General features: G+C 41.0%; 1 protein-coding gene across 4 annotated transcripts in view; it reads left to right on the forward strand.

Moving 5' to 3' along the window:
- mon2 (MON2 homolog, regulator of endosome-to-Golgi trafficking) overlaps positions 1-15,008 on the forward strand; it is a 97,283-nt gene that overhangs the window by 58,618 nt on the left and 23,657 nt on the right. For all 4 annotated transcript variants that reach the window (XM_038288556.1, XM_038288560.1, XM_038288559.1 and 1 more), the window contains exons 14-20: positions 2,200-2,381; positions 2,615-2,727; positions 7,363-7,467; positions 9,617-9,697; positions 13,166-13,239; positions 13,518-13,608; positions 13,724-13,825. In XM_038288556.1, the coding sequence (XP_038144484.1) occupies positions 2,200-2,381; positions 2,615-2,727; positions 7,363-7,467; positions 9,617-9,697; positions 13,166-13,239; positions 13,518-13,608; positions 13,724-13,825 (748 nt within the window). The remainder of the gene's footprint in view (positions 1-2,199; positions 2,382-2,614; positions 2,728-7,362; positions 7,468-9,616; positions 9,698-13,165; positions 13,240-13,517; positions 13,609-13,723; positions 13,826-15,008) is intronic.

The raw sequence follows: 15,008 nt of genomic DNA on the forward strand, positions 1-15,008 counted from the left end.
ACATTTTGGACAATTCCATGCTCCCAACTTTGTGGGAACAGTTTGGAGCTGACCCCTTCCTCTTCCAACATGACTGTGCACCAGTGCACAAAGCAAGGTCCATAAAGACATGGATGACAGAGTCTGGTGTGGATGAACTTGACTGGCCTGCACAGAGTCCTGACCTCAACCCGATAGAACACCTTTGGAATGAATTAGAGCGGAGACTGAGAGCCAGGCCTTCTCGTCCAACATCAGTGTGCGACCTCACAAATGCGCTTCTGGAAGAATGGTCAAAAATTCCCATAAACACACTCCTAAACCTTGTGGACAGCCTTCCCAGAAGAGTTGAAGCTGTTCTAGCTGCAAAGGGTGGACCGACGTCATATTGAACCCTATGGATTAGGAACGGGATGTCACTTAAGCTCATATGTGAGTCAAGGCAGGTGAGCAAATACTTTTGGCAATATAGTGTATATCAGGGTTCCCACGGGTCCTTAAAAAGTCTTAAAAGGTACTGAATTCTTCAAAATAAAACTAAGGCCTTACTTGGTATTAAAATGTCTTTCCTAGGTCTTAAGTTTTAAAACATCATAAATAGGATTATTTTTATTATAATTTATTTTTGTAATCTAAATAAAACATTCAAATTGACCTTTTTTTTTTATTAAAAGAAAATAATGGCTCGCCATTATTGGTTCCGTCCCGATAGCGGAACCAATTAAAGCGTTGTTGCGGCCGGGACATTTGGGAGATGCGCCATTTACTTTTTGTCTGGAAAATATGAGCAAGTGTAAATGTAACGAACATTGGTTATCCAGCCAAGAGTTTGCTCCATGGCTAAAACCAGGGAACATACATGAGGCTCAGTGGATTTTGTGCAAGAAGCGATTCAAGCTCGGAACGATGGGAATGAAGGCAGGGGAGTCACATGCGAAACACAAAGCGTCAAAATGGGGTTACCGAGAAACAGCCGGTATTTCTCAGATTTGTTCCACCCTTGTCTCTGCAACGCCTCCACTTATCACCAAATCAAACATACTAAGAAAACCATTCAAAGAAAAATAGCTGCAAAAAAGACTTAGCACTGGTTATGTTGTGGCTTTAAAACTGATTTGTTTTGTTCCCTGCTAAAACAAAGTTTGTGAATTCAGTTAAATAATTGTTAAAATATTTCTGTCATTTGTGTGTTTTAGCTTTCTTCCTGTATGGGAAGCTTTTCAAAATTTGAAACTTTAGTGCAGTGGTTTATGTTAAAATAAACCTTTGGGTTAAGTTGTCGCAAGCAGGTTTTTCTTGTGTTTCTTGTGAGGTTTTTTTTTTTTTATCCATTTTTGTTAGTAACAATTTGATGTCATCAGTCAGCACGAGCATATATATACATATATGTACACCAGAAAAACATTAATGTTTTATAAATGTCCAGCTATCGTTAGCTGGACATGCAAGAAAGAAAAGTCTGTAGACTTTCAAAGTCAGATTTTTAAAAAGAATTAATGATCCCAGGGGGAAATTATCTTTGTTACACGCTCCAGGTATACAAACAACATATTGCACACTTTCCTCATCTAAAGAAATAAATTACCACACAGATGAAAAAAAGTAATAATAGCAATGTGCAAAAGAGAGCTAAAGAATGAATAAAATTGTCAAAAATTCTGTAATCTGAGTCTGAATTACAGAGGGGGGGGTTGTATGACTTTCTAAGGAAGGGATGTAGATATTTGATGATCACAGGCAGGAAGGATTTCCTGTGGTGCATGGGTAAGAGGAGTCTTCTGCTGAAGGAACTCCTTCAGTGGGTAGAGATGCCCCTAAAATACTCAACCTTCTGCTTTAAATGCAGCTTTAAGGTTTTACTCATGGATGCTGAATATAAATTAACCACACACAGACTTTCTTTTGTGGAAAATGTTGAAATCCATAAATATTTTAGCTCACAGTTAAGCACTACATTCACTATTACAATAAAGTAAGGGTGTAAAGTTTGACGGACAGCTGATAGATTTGTAACAGAGAAATTAAACTGACCATACTATGCAGCTGAGAGGTATTGATGTTATGATTATTTTAATTCTTTAGTGTAATTCTGACTATATTTATCCCTAAAGCAGCTAAATTGCTTTGCCGAAAATGATTCAAGAATAAAAATAAAATTTAGCAGATTTCTGAAGCTAACTCTTTTTGTTTTTTTTTTCCTCTCCTGCGCTAAATCTTCAGCACGGACGAAGCTGCAACAGAAAACATCCTGAAAGCTGAAATGACCATGGCATCGCTGTGCGGTCGTCTCTGCCTGGTGACGCCTCGTGACGCTTTCATCACGGCCATCTGCAAGGCCTCGCTGCCGCCGCATTACGCTCTGACTGTGCTGAGTAGCAACAGCGCTAACGTTTCCAGCAAAGGTACCGATTCGTTGTTTAAAATCATTTTTATATTTAAAAAAATGTACTTTGATCTTTAGCATTGCGACGCATAAAGCAACAATATTTCAAGCTGGGTATTATTTCTTTTGCAGCAAATCTGATGAATTAAGCTTGGATCTTCAGTGGATCTAAGCTGACCAAATGAACAGAGTTTATATGTAGGCTTTTCTTTACTTAGATGGTGAAAGTCTGTTCATCTGTGTTCTCCACAGCGTATTCTATCCAGGGCCAGAGTGTGCAGATCATCAGCCCCTCAAGTGAATCTCATCAGCAGGTGGTAGCTGTTGGGCAGCCGCTCACCGCTCAACCACAGGGCACAGTGGTGGTAAGAAAGGACGCCTTTAACCTTTCATATTTTAAATGAATGCAGACGTTCTCAATAATCGCTGCTTATTGAAGAATTTTTTTTATGAATCCAAGTTTTGCCACCTGTTCCCCAACAGAAAGGGCAAAACATTTTCCCAAAAGATCAACCGTTGCTGTTGGCAAGAACATAAACTCCTCAAAGTCAGAATTCTGTAACCTAATCTAATTCAGGAAAATTAAAACAAAAGGCTAGAATCAGTCATTTACACAATTAACCTGAGAAACACCATGAACTGACTGTTAGCAGAGTTTAAATCCAGAAAAATATCATGTTTAAAATAAAAAAAGTTACATTTTGTTGATGCATTTTAAGCACAATCGACTATTTGTATAAAATAACTATTCTATTCTATACTACACTTTTTTTAACAAAACGTTTCACATTTCACACAAAGTGGTTTAATGAGACTATCTTTGAATGACAAGTATTTAACACTTTTAAAACTTGTATTATCACACATTGTATACAAAAACTAAATTTCATTTAGTACAGCTTTGCAGACACTAAATTAACATTTCCATTCCATAAAGTGCAGCAGCAGTCAAATGTAAACAGTGTGGGAGAAAAAAAAATGCATTGACAGATCAGACCTTTAAATACATATGGTGCAAATATGCAGTGTTTTTGGTTTGGTATTATCAGTGGGATGCAGAGTCTGGGGCATGATTAAGAGTTTTTTCAACATTAAGCTGTCTGATGGCAGTGGGGAAGAACCTGTTGCACAATCTGCTGGACCGATTATTTATAATACAGGCTCGGAACACGCTTTTGTGCCTTTTTGACCAGTGAGGTGGTGTTTCCAGTCCAGTTGAGGGTGTCTGTGATGTCAGGCTGTTATCTCTGCACCAGTCCACCAGCTCCTTCACCTCCTCTCTGGGGTCTTGGTCATTGTTGTCTGTGATGAGGCCCACCACTGTGGTTCAAAATTGGTGATGAACCTGTGGCCACAGTTGTGTGTCAACAGAATGAACAGCAGGGGGCTGAGGACGCAGCCTTGAGGGGAGCCTGTGCTCAGGGTGATGACATCAGAGGGGTTCTGTCCGATCCGGACTGACTGAGGTCTGTTTGTGAGGAAGTCTAGCACTCAAGGATAGTCTAACTGGAATGGGTTGAATGTTGGGGGCAGACTGGAGACAATGTGTTCTTTAAACTGCCTTTTTAAAGGAATAGTACACCCAAAACATGATTAGCCTTCATTTTCTACTCACCCCCATGCTGAACAACACTCTGGAGTACTTTTTTGATATCTCAAATGCATCTGGAGATCTGGGAGGCTTCTTGCTGTCTGCTGACATTCAAATAATGGAGGTCCATAGCGCCCGAGGCAGAAAGGTCCATAAAAGTCCACAAAAAACGTGTCAATATTCCTCCATACTGCTCGTCCAATGTATTCCAAGTGTCCTGAGTGGGTAGCATCCAGAATTTACTCGAAACGAAGTCATTTAGAATGTTTTTAGAGCATAAACAGTAGTGTATAGGATTTCCTGAAAGCTACGCTACGGAAGCCGGCAGACCAAACCAGATGAAAGTGCGCATTCAGCGTCTGCTCTGCCGATAATGCAAGCGTAGAAAAAGAAATATGCTGTTTACCTGTGCAAAGAAAGAAACAACGAAAGAAAAATGTCTGAGGACTTCAGTGTTGAGGAAGAGCATGAGTTCTTTGCCGAGCTGAATGCGCACTTTCATCTGGTTTGGTCTGCCGCGGTTTCCGTAGCGTCATGAACTCGCCGGCGCGCTTTCAGGAAATCCTATACACTACTGTTTATGCTCTAAAAACATTCTAAATGACTTTGTTTCGAGTAAATTCTGGATGCTAACCACTCAGGACACTTGGAATACATTGGACGAGCAGTATGGAGGAATATTGACACGTTTTTTATGGACTTTTATGGACCTTTCTGTCTCGGGCACCATAGACCTCCATTATTTGAATGTCAGCAGAGAGCAAGAAGCCTCCCAGATCTCCAGATGCATTTGAGATATCAAAAAAGTACTCCAGAGTGTTGTTCAGCATGGGGGTGAGTAGAAAATGAAGGCTAATCATGTTTTGGGTGTACTATTCCTTTAAACACTTCATCATGATGTGAGTCAGTGCAACAGGCTAGTAGTCATTGAGTGAGGTGACCTGAGGCCTCTTTGGGAGCAGAATGGTGGTGGCAGACTTAAAGCAGGCCGAGTTCCATGCTTTTTAGCGATTTCCGAACCTGCCCATTCATCCAGGGTCATTGGTTGCCCTGCGTGATGATGTTCTCTGTGATGCTGACATCCTCAATGCATTTGTTGATGTAGGCTAACACAGTCATGGCATACTCATCTATATTTAGCTTGTTGTCATAGGTCCCTGCAACTTGAACAAGTTCCAGACGGAGCATTCAAAACAGTCGTGCATGCAGTTTCTCGATGGCCCCCTTAGACCACACTCTGACTTCCTTTACTGTTGGTTCAGCCCTGATTAACTGGGGCCTGTATGTAGGAATTAAAGCTACAGTGTGTAATAATTACAGGGATATACAGTCAGAAATGTAATATATTATACATAACTATGTTATTTATCATCATCTACGAGCTCAGCCTCTTAACCTTAATATTTGCGTTGCCTTAGAATTCGTTATTTATAATTACATAGGAGCGGGTCTCGCAGCCATGGAGGCAGACATCTTTGCGCTACGGCAGCGCAGAGCCAACAAACTAGCGATTGCGAGATCGCCCATTACAATAACATGCTGCGTGATGATGCTGTTACTCTCCAGTATACTTATTCAGCAACGTCCCTGACGTTTCACAGGTAATGATTCAGTAATTTTCTGTAAAATAATTTTCTGCATATATATACCTCGGTTACTTCCCTCCGGCTCCTTTGGAGATCTTCAAGCCTTTCCTCCTCTGCTCTAGTCACCCCGCTGGCACCTCTCCCTCGCCTGGCCCTGGCTGCACGCCCACCCCGGCCTCTCTGCCCTCTTCCTCGCCCTCTCCCTCTTCCTCGCCTTGTAACCCCCGTGCCACAAACAAGACTTGGACTCTGTAAACGGGGAATATATATTCTTCCAGCGAACACAATCTCGCTGGTAAACTAATGACTACATCTACTTCGTCTGTTTATATCACCATGCAAAGCAGCTCACCAAAACGTCACAACGATGTAGAAAAAATAACGGGTATATTTATTATCTTAAGTCTACATGAAATCTATACCCTACACAGACTAATGAAATACTATCTGTAAAATTATCTATGTAAACAAACCTCATCACTTGAGAAGGTAGGTGATGCGGACGTCGTGGAAGACATTTTGTCCCGTAACGCTCGCCGTACTGTTGGGGGGGAGAAGCGGTTGGGGGGGAGATGTTCATGTTGCTGCGGTCTGCAGGCTGGACGTTAGATGTCGCTGAAAATTACACACTGTAGCTTTAACATGCCAGATACGTGATCTGATGACCTGAGGTGGGGGCGGGGTGCTGCTCTGAATGCATCTTTGATATTAGAATAAAGCAGGTCTAAAGTGTTTTCACCCCAGGTTGAAAAGTTGACATGTTGGTAGAAATGAGGAAGAACAGTCTTCAAGTTATCCTGGTTAAAATCCCCAGCAATGATGAAAACACTCTCTGTGTGAGCAGATTGGAGCTCAGAGATAGCCTGGTATAAAATCTTTAAGGCCTCTTTTGCACATAAACAACAGTCTGCAGTTAACAGTCAGAAACTCAATGTCTGGAGAGCAGAAGCTGGTGACAGATCTAGCATTTTTACAACATCTGCTGTAAACAACAACAGCTGCAAATACTCATTTTACTCTTTTCGGAAATCTTAGAGGTAAAGAGCTGCTTTCTGCAGGAAATACATGCAGGGGCTCAAAACAATCTTGTCCTTGTTCTAAAAAAAACAATCACAGTGAGGTGATGTTGGTAAAAAGAATAGATTTTTTTTTTAGAATATTTCTTAGCAGATATTAGTTTTTTAAGTAAGATCAGAATCATCTGTAATGTGTAGATAGCAGATATCAGCCACAGGATGGTCAGTTCATCCCTGGTTATAAATGACATGTAGGCTGATATAAATAATGGTTTTCACTTTTGATTTTTTTCCCCATCTTTGCCAGGATGCTATTAGAAAGATCTCATTGTTAAGAACTGTTAAAAAGTTCTTCTCTGTTAAGAACTCAGTCCTGTCCCCTGTTTGATAACCAACCAAAGTTGTTTTTACATAAAAACATGCGACTAATTACGGCTACATCTCCAAAGGCCGTTTTAAGGCAACGATTGTTAACAGTGACCTGTCAGGACAAAATTTTTACTTTTAGGGTAAAACACAGACATCATAGAACAGAGATCTTGGAGTAAATATGCTGCAATCAGAGCTTTTCCCACAGAAATGTGAACATATTTATTGGGGATACTGTGGATCTTCAACCAATTCACATCTCCTCCTTTTTTGTTCAGTGGTTCTTGTAGTTAGAAGAAAATGCCTCATTTTTTTTCTTGACTATATTAGTTTGAAAAATTCCACTATGTCATTCGTTCTGATTGTTTCTGGCAAACGTAGAAATTTGTTAAAAGCAGCGTAATACAAAATAATATCAGTAATTGTTTTATTTTTTAGCTGACTGCTAAAAACATCCAGTGCATGAGGACTCTGCTGAATCTGGCTCACTGCCACGGCGCGGTCCTGGGGACGTCCTGGCAGCTGGTGCTGGCTACACTCCAGGTAACACAGACGCCATGTTTTTCTCATTTATTTTAAACTATCATCAAATTAAAGTTCATGATTGCAACATGTCATTTGATTTGGGTTTTAGGCACTTTGCACTCAGTCTATATGTAAATAATTAACTTTTGATTTTGATAAATGAAATCCAGAATTGTAAAACAAACCATTTCCTTATATTTAACTAAGATTAAAAAGTAGAAGCCTGTTTTTTGTTTTTTTGTTTTGTTTTAAAACCTGAAGTCGAGAAAGAAACAAAAAATTCGATCTGTTTTTCAATTCCAAAACAACAAAGGAAAAAAAAAAAAACAGATCTAGACTTTCTTTCCAGATTGAACTCTTTCCCTTATCAGTCGTGTGCGCATCGACACTGCTATGGACACAATACAATTCTAAAACACATACAATATCATCCCTGGACACGTATGGCATTTTGACATAAATGACAAGGACTCCCACACACAAGCTAGCTTGTAAACAGTACCGCTCGGGTCCAGGAAGTAAAGAATTACCCTCGAAGCATCAGATCTTTATAGCTTCTTATTTCAATACAATGTATTTTTGTATTTACAATGATGCCCCATTACCACGAGCCCTCTGAAGCCAATCCGTGCAGTTTGGACCGAGCTAAAATCAGTTAACCATCCTCAGCTTGGTACTTATGACTTTTTACAAATTAGGCTAGCATGGTTACTCACCTCCTATCATCGATCCACGACACTACAGCTCTCAAGGAGAGAATTACGCAAACAAAAATGGCGGCTCCCATAAAATTCAGGAACTTATTCCAAAAAAGTTTAAAAAACAATCCACTCAATTTTGTTTCCAAGTTTGAAGATGTTTTATTTCCCATCCAAGAAGCTTTTTCAGTTCAAAATGTCAGAAATAGTGTTGAGTTCTGCTATCATCGCAACCCCCACCCATTACAGGCGACCAGAACACCATGCCTCTTCAGCCACGCTGACAGTTCCCTTTAACGACCCCCCTTTCAGAGACATAGACAGGTTTTGGGTATTACAGGCTAACAAAGGAACCAAAATACTCCCATTCCAAAGGGGTGGACCCGCTCGTCAGGTTCAATTTGCTTGTTTCTAAGTCAAAACAAGTCTTTGTGTTGGTCCGCTCTATAAAGGCTTGGACTCATCGCTATTTCTGACATTTACCTGGATTGGAAGTGAAACGTCTTCAAACTTGCAAACCAAGTCCAGTGGATAGTTTTTTTTTTTTTTTCTTTTTTGCAATGGCTGTGACCTGGATGACTTAGAAACTTCTTCAGCATATTATGGAATTTATGTTCATTTATATTAGTGATATTTCATCGTTTCCGGAATGTCAGGAGAAGAAGGCATCCTTCTCGGCCTCAACATCATCCCAGGTCGCACCACTCTCTTTTGATGCCATTCATTGTTAATAGACTAGAAGAAGTTGTTGTGAACAGGTGAAGATGTTTGTGAATTACGACAGAAAACATGTGAAATGGATCAGCTGACTGTAAATAGGAGATGATGCGCTCTTTGTTATCAGAGAACCGAGCCACAGATGAACCGCGCCGAGCCCTACTGTTGAACTAGTACTAGATTTAGCATGGTTTGGTTGTCTCTGGCACTGTCTGGTTCAGTTGCGTTCCATCTACACTCAACAGCTATCTCTGTTATCGTGCTCAGACAGCTCTCAGCACGATTACAAAAGGGTAGTGTAAAAGGGGCATCACCAAACAGGCAATAATAACTGAGAATACAATAGTTCAGACAAAAAATAATGGTGCAAAGTCTCTATGCCAGTGAAACTACTGCTTCCAGGTCATTTCCAAAACAAAACAGAGTGGGAAGGAGGAGATGATTTTGGAAGAAAAGAAGTCTTAAACTGTTTTATTACTTTCATTTTTTATTTTACAAATAAAATGGATTAAAGGTTGTTTTTTTTGTTTTGTTTTTTCCAATTTGGGATCTTCGAAGAAATCAACAAATGGGCTCTTTTTTTCCATTTGGAAATTTGGAAACTGTTTTCTTATTTTGGATTTCTCATTCCAGCCAGCATCAGTGTAAATGTCAAGATGTTCACTGATCTGTTATTTTAGTTTAGGAATCGGTTCTTTAAGTGGTTTCAGATCAGCCTTGTAAAGTCAGAGGTGACTTTGTTTGTCTTCCAGCATTTAGTCTGGATTCTGGGACTAAAACCAGCGGTTGGTGGAGCTCTGAAACCTGGCCGAGCAGTGGAAGGACTTAGTACAGTGAGTTTCTGTTTGTATTTGTTACTCTAGAGATGCATTTCACATCTGTGGGCTGTATTTTACCTTGAATTGTTCCATTGCAATGTCCAAAATTATCCTGTCTATGTAAAACGTTCCCATTGATGCTGAGAAGGAGGAAATGTTTGCTTTTGCTTTCAGCCATAACATTTAAATGCGATCATCAGATTAATACTGCATTATTCTTAGAAGGTTTCATTAAGGCTTTTTTTTTAGATAAACCTCATCTTTGCAAACTTACTGTAAACACATTGCAGTTGTGGATTTGAATACATTGGGATAATCAGAGCACTCTGCTCAGATACAAGTTTTTTAAGAGAGAAGAAAAGAAAGCAAAGAAAAGCTTTCATTTGATTCTGTCAGAGTGGGAAACACTGACCAGCTGTAAATGGGATTTTGTGATGCAGAAATTAGTTTCCCTCACATTCAAGTTGAGAACATTGGAGTTGATTGAAATCAGTTTAAGGTCAGAGGAAGTAAAAAAACAGCAGTTTTGTATCTTGAGACATATCCTCAGTGAAATGACTTATTGTCATTTTATATACATAGAGTGTATGAAACACGAAATCTCGTTTTGTACAGCTTTCATTACATTTCCATTTCTTAAAGTGCAGCAGTGATGAAATGTAAGCAGTGTGGAAGAAAAAACATTGTGCAAAAAACGCATTGATATGGAGTGTATATCAAGTTATGTTGGTGGGGAGACTGGAGACGATTTGTTCTTTAAGCAACCTTTCGAAGCACTTCATGATGGGAGTCAGTGCGACAGGCCGATAGTCGTTAGATGAGGTGACCTGAGGCTTCTTTGGGAGCGGAATGATGGTGGCAGGCTTAAAGCATGCTGGCATTATCTATTGGACCAGCAAGGTGTTTAAAAAAAACCTGGGAGGACACCAGCCAGCTGATCTGCACACCCCTTCTACAGCCCATCTTGGCTTGACCTCCTCGGAGTCTTCTACACATCAGCAATGTCAAGTTTGAGTGCCTCCTCCCCCTTGTTTGGAACGGCTTTCATTGCTGGAGTGCTGTTTAGTGCCTCAAACCTTTCAAAGAAATTGTTTCGTCACACTGGAGTTCAAAGCTTACGATGTACACTATATTGCCAAAAGTATTTGCTCACCCATCCAAATTATTGGAATCAGGTGTTCCAATCACTTCCATGGCCACAGGTGTATAAATTCAAGCACCTAGGCATGCAGACTGTTTTTACAAACATTTGTGAAAGAATGGGTCGCTCTCAGGAGCTCAGTGAATTCCAGCGTGGAACTGTGATAGGATGCCACCTGTGCAACAAATCCAGTCGTGAAATTTCCTCGCTCCTAAATATTCCACAGTCAACTGTCAGCTGTATTATAAGAAAATGGAAGTGTTTGGGAACGACAGCAACTCAGCCACGAAGTGGTAGGCCACGTAAACTGACGGAGCGGGGTCAGCGGATGCTGACGCGCATAGTGCGAAGAGGTCGCCAACTTTCTGCAGAGTCAATCACTACAGACCTCCAAACTTCATGTGGCCTTCAGATTAGCTCAAGAACAGTGCGCAGAGAGCTTCATGGAATGGGTTTCCATGGTCGAGCAGCTGCATCCAAGCCATACATCACCAAGTGCAATGCAAAGCGTCGGATGCGGTGGTGTAAAGCACGCCGCCACTGGACTCTAGAGCAGTGGAGACGCGTTCTCTGGAGTGACGAATCGCGCTTCTCCATCTGGCAATCTGATGGACGGGTCTGGGTTTGGCGGTTGCCAGGAGAACGGTACTTGTCTGACTGCATTGTGCCAAGTGTAAAGTTTGGTGGAGGGGGGGATTATGGTGTGGGGTTGTTTTTCAGGAGCTGGGCTTGGCCCCTTAGTTCCAGTGAAAGGAACTCTGAATGCTTCAGCATACCAAGACATTTTGGACAATTCCATGCTCCCAACTTTGTGGGAACAGTTTGGAGCTGGCCCCTTCCTCTTCCAACATGACTGTGCACCAGTGCACAAAGCAAGGTCCATAAAGACATGGATGACAGAGTCTGGTGTGGATGAACTTGACTGGCCTGCACAGAGTCCTGACCTCAACCCGATAGAACACCTTTGGGATGAATTAGAGCGGAGACTGAGAGCCAGGCCTTCTCGTCCAACATCAGTGTGCGACCTCACAAATGCGCTTCTGGAAGAATGGTCAAAAATTCCCATAAACACACTCCTAAACCTTGTGGACAGCCTTCCCAGAAGAGTTGAAGCTGTTCTAGCTGCAAAGGGTGGACCGACGTCATATTGAACCCTATGGATTAGGAACGGGATGTCACTTAAGCTCATATGTGAGTCAAGGCAGGTGAGCAAATACTTTTGGCAATATAGTGTATGTGCAGACCGACGCTCTGATGCGATCTACCTGCTCACACTGTTCGTCTAAATGCACGTTGGACTCAGCTCCGCAGTGAGATGGCGCTACTCTGACTCGTCTATCCGGAAGCCAAATGAGTAGAAGAGGAATATGAAGCTCACTAGAGTGATCGTCATTATGATCGCCTTGCCACATCTGTTTACATGTGAACAGTTTAAATTTCAGAGCTGCTTTTGATGACTCCTCAGAAGGCCTTCAGCTTAGTTGTTATGTTAATTAACTGATGTCTGCGACTCAGAATGAAGTGTCTAGATTGGAATGATGTGTTTCTATATAAATACACTTTTAGTCCCATTTTTTCATTTTAAGCTGGCAAAAAATAGGAAGTGCAGAAAAATGTAAACAATGGTGTAAATCTGGTTGAACTGTAAAGTGCCTTGAGATGACATGTGTTGTGAATTTGGCGCTATATAAATAAACTGAATTGAATTGAATTGAATTGTAAGGGCAACAAAGAAATCGGGAAATATTTAAGTAATTAAAAATGGATAAACCCTTCAGCTCAGACGTTCAGGGTAGATCGGGATGATTCCTGGTTTGGCCCTGCTTCCTGTCATTGGCATGAAACACATCTCTGTGTTTACCTGGCTCTGTGTGTGGATTGAACTCAGTCACACAGCTTAACTATTCTGAGATGGTCTTCAGATGGCCAATTGTGATCCCAGCTGACACATTTAAACTAAAATCCACCCCATCTACACACGTCCACTCAGTTTGGATTGGTAGTCCTTAATGTTTTAGCCATAAATGTGATGAAAAACCTGTAATGGAAGCTATTTTAGTCTGATTTCATGTTTATAATCGCATTACGGACTCTGCTGTTCTGTTGTGGTTAGCTCGATATCTGTGTCTAGATCACAGCTGCACCTCCACAGGAGTAAGAGCCGCTCAGCGCCAGGGGATGTAAATCTATATAAGCAGCCAGGAAATGAGAAAAGCATCCAGAAAGTTCAGCTCCTGCAGGAAAAATTGAAATAGACCTCAATTGATCCCAGGAAAATGTTCAGGCTGTTGGGATCTGGTTCGCAGGTGTTCTTTGGACTTACTGACTGTGAATCTAAACAGGTTCTGACCACAGCAGTCATGACGGATCTGCCGGTCATCTCCAACATCCTGTCCAGACTGTTCGAAAGCTCCCAGTAAGAGTTTGTCTTTTTTTAGAGAAAGTTTAATTATAATCCAACCTAACTTGATTTTATGGTGCATTTATTTATTTTTTTTTTGTGTGTTTAGCTTCAACTGAATTAGTTACAGTTTAAGTTTTGACTCTCAAAACATATTTAGGATTAGAAGTTATGAGACGCCCCTTTCATTAAAGTTAACTGCAGTTTTTATTTTTTATTGGGGCGTCGTTTTGTTGCATTATGAACTGTAGCTAATGTTATAAAGCATAAATGTTTTTAACATGTTATTTTAGGTACCTGGATGACGTGTCTTTGCACCACTTGATCAATGCCCTCTGCTCCCTCTCTCTGGAGGCCATGGAAATGGCTTATGGAAATAATAAGGTGAAAAAAAATATTTTATTTTTTACTACTTGTTCTTGTTTTGCCTTCATGTTGCTTAAATGAATCTAATTGTTCCTTTTTGCCAATTTGATTTCTCTATCTGGTTGTGGTTTAGGAACCGTCTCTGTTCGCTGTTGCTAAGTTGCTGGAAACCGGCCTTGTCAACATGGACCGCATTGAGATCTTGTGGAGACCCCTGACTGGACACCTGTTAGAGGTAACCTTTACCGGACGATGGAGCTCACTGGCTGCTGAGACTCCGAATCAGACATGTTTCCAGATGAACAGATTCATCATTGAATTTAATTCTGGTTAATTTGATTAGTTCAGCAGAAATGTAAATGTGTATAATTACCCTCAGTGATGTTTTCATATTTAGAAGACTTGTGGCAGCAGCAAAAGACGCAGAATGATCAGTTATTGTTTATTTGATAAAACACTTAAAGGAATAGTACACCCAAAACATGATTAGCCTTCATTTTCTACTCACCCCCATGCTGAACAACACCCTGGAGTACTTTTTTGATATCTCAAATGCATCTGGAGATCTGGGAGGCGTCTTGCTGTCTGCTGACATTCAAATAATGGAGGTCTATGGCGCCCGAGACAAAAAAGGTCCATAAAAGTCCACAAAAAACGTGTCCATATTCCTCCATACTGCTCGTCCAATGTATTCCAAGTGTCCTGAGTGGGTAGCGTCCATAATTTACTCGAAACGAAGTCATTTAGAATGTTTTTAGAGCATAAACAGTAGTGTATAGGATTTCCTGAAAGCGCGCCTGCGAGTTCACGAGTCTACGGAAACTGCGGCAGACCAAACCAGACGAAAGTGCGCATTCAGCGTCTGCTCTGCTGATAATGCAAGCGTAGAAGAAGAAATGTGCTGTTTACCTGTGCAAAGAAAGAAACAACGAAAGAAAAATGTCTGAGGACTTCAGTGTTGAGGAAGAGCATGAGTTCTTTGCCGAGCTTAATGCGCACTTTCATCCGGTTTGGTCTGCCGCGGTTTCCGTAGCGTCGTGAACTCGCAGGCGCGCGCTTTCAGGAAATCCTATACACTACTGTTTATGCTCTAAAAAACATTCTAAATGACTTTGCTTCGAGTAAATTATGGACGCTACCCACTCAGGACACTTGGAATACATTGGACGAGCAGTAAGGAGGAATATTGACACGTTTTTTGTGGACTTTTATGGACCTTTCTGTCTCGGGCACCATAGACCTCCATTATTTGAATGTCAGCAGACAGCAAGAAGCCTCCCAGATCTCCAGATGCATTTGAGATATCAAAAAAGTACTCCAGAGTGTTGTTCAGCATGGGGGTGAGTAGAAAATGAAGGCTAGTCATGTTTTGGGTGTACTATTCCTTTAATGTTTACATTGACAGAGCCAAAGGCTGC

This window comes from Cyprinodon tularosa, unplaced genomic scaffold, assembly GCF_016077235.1.
Source record: "Cyprinodon tularosa strain WSP-4 unplaced genomic scaffold, ASM1607723v1 ctg258, whole genome shotgun sequence".
Classification (NCBI taxonomy): Eukaryota; Metazoa; Chordata; class Actinopteri; order Cyprinodontiformes; family Cyprinodontidae; genus Cyprinodon; species Cyprinodon tularosa.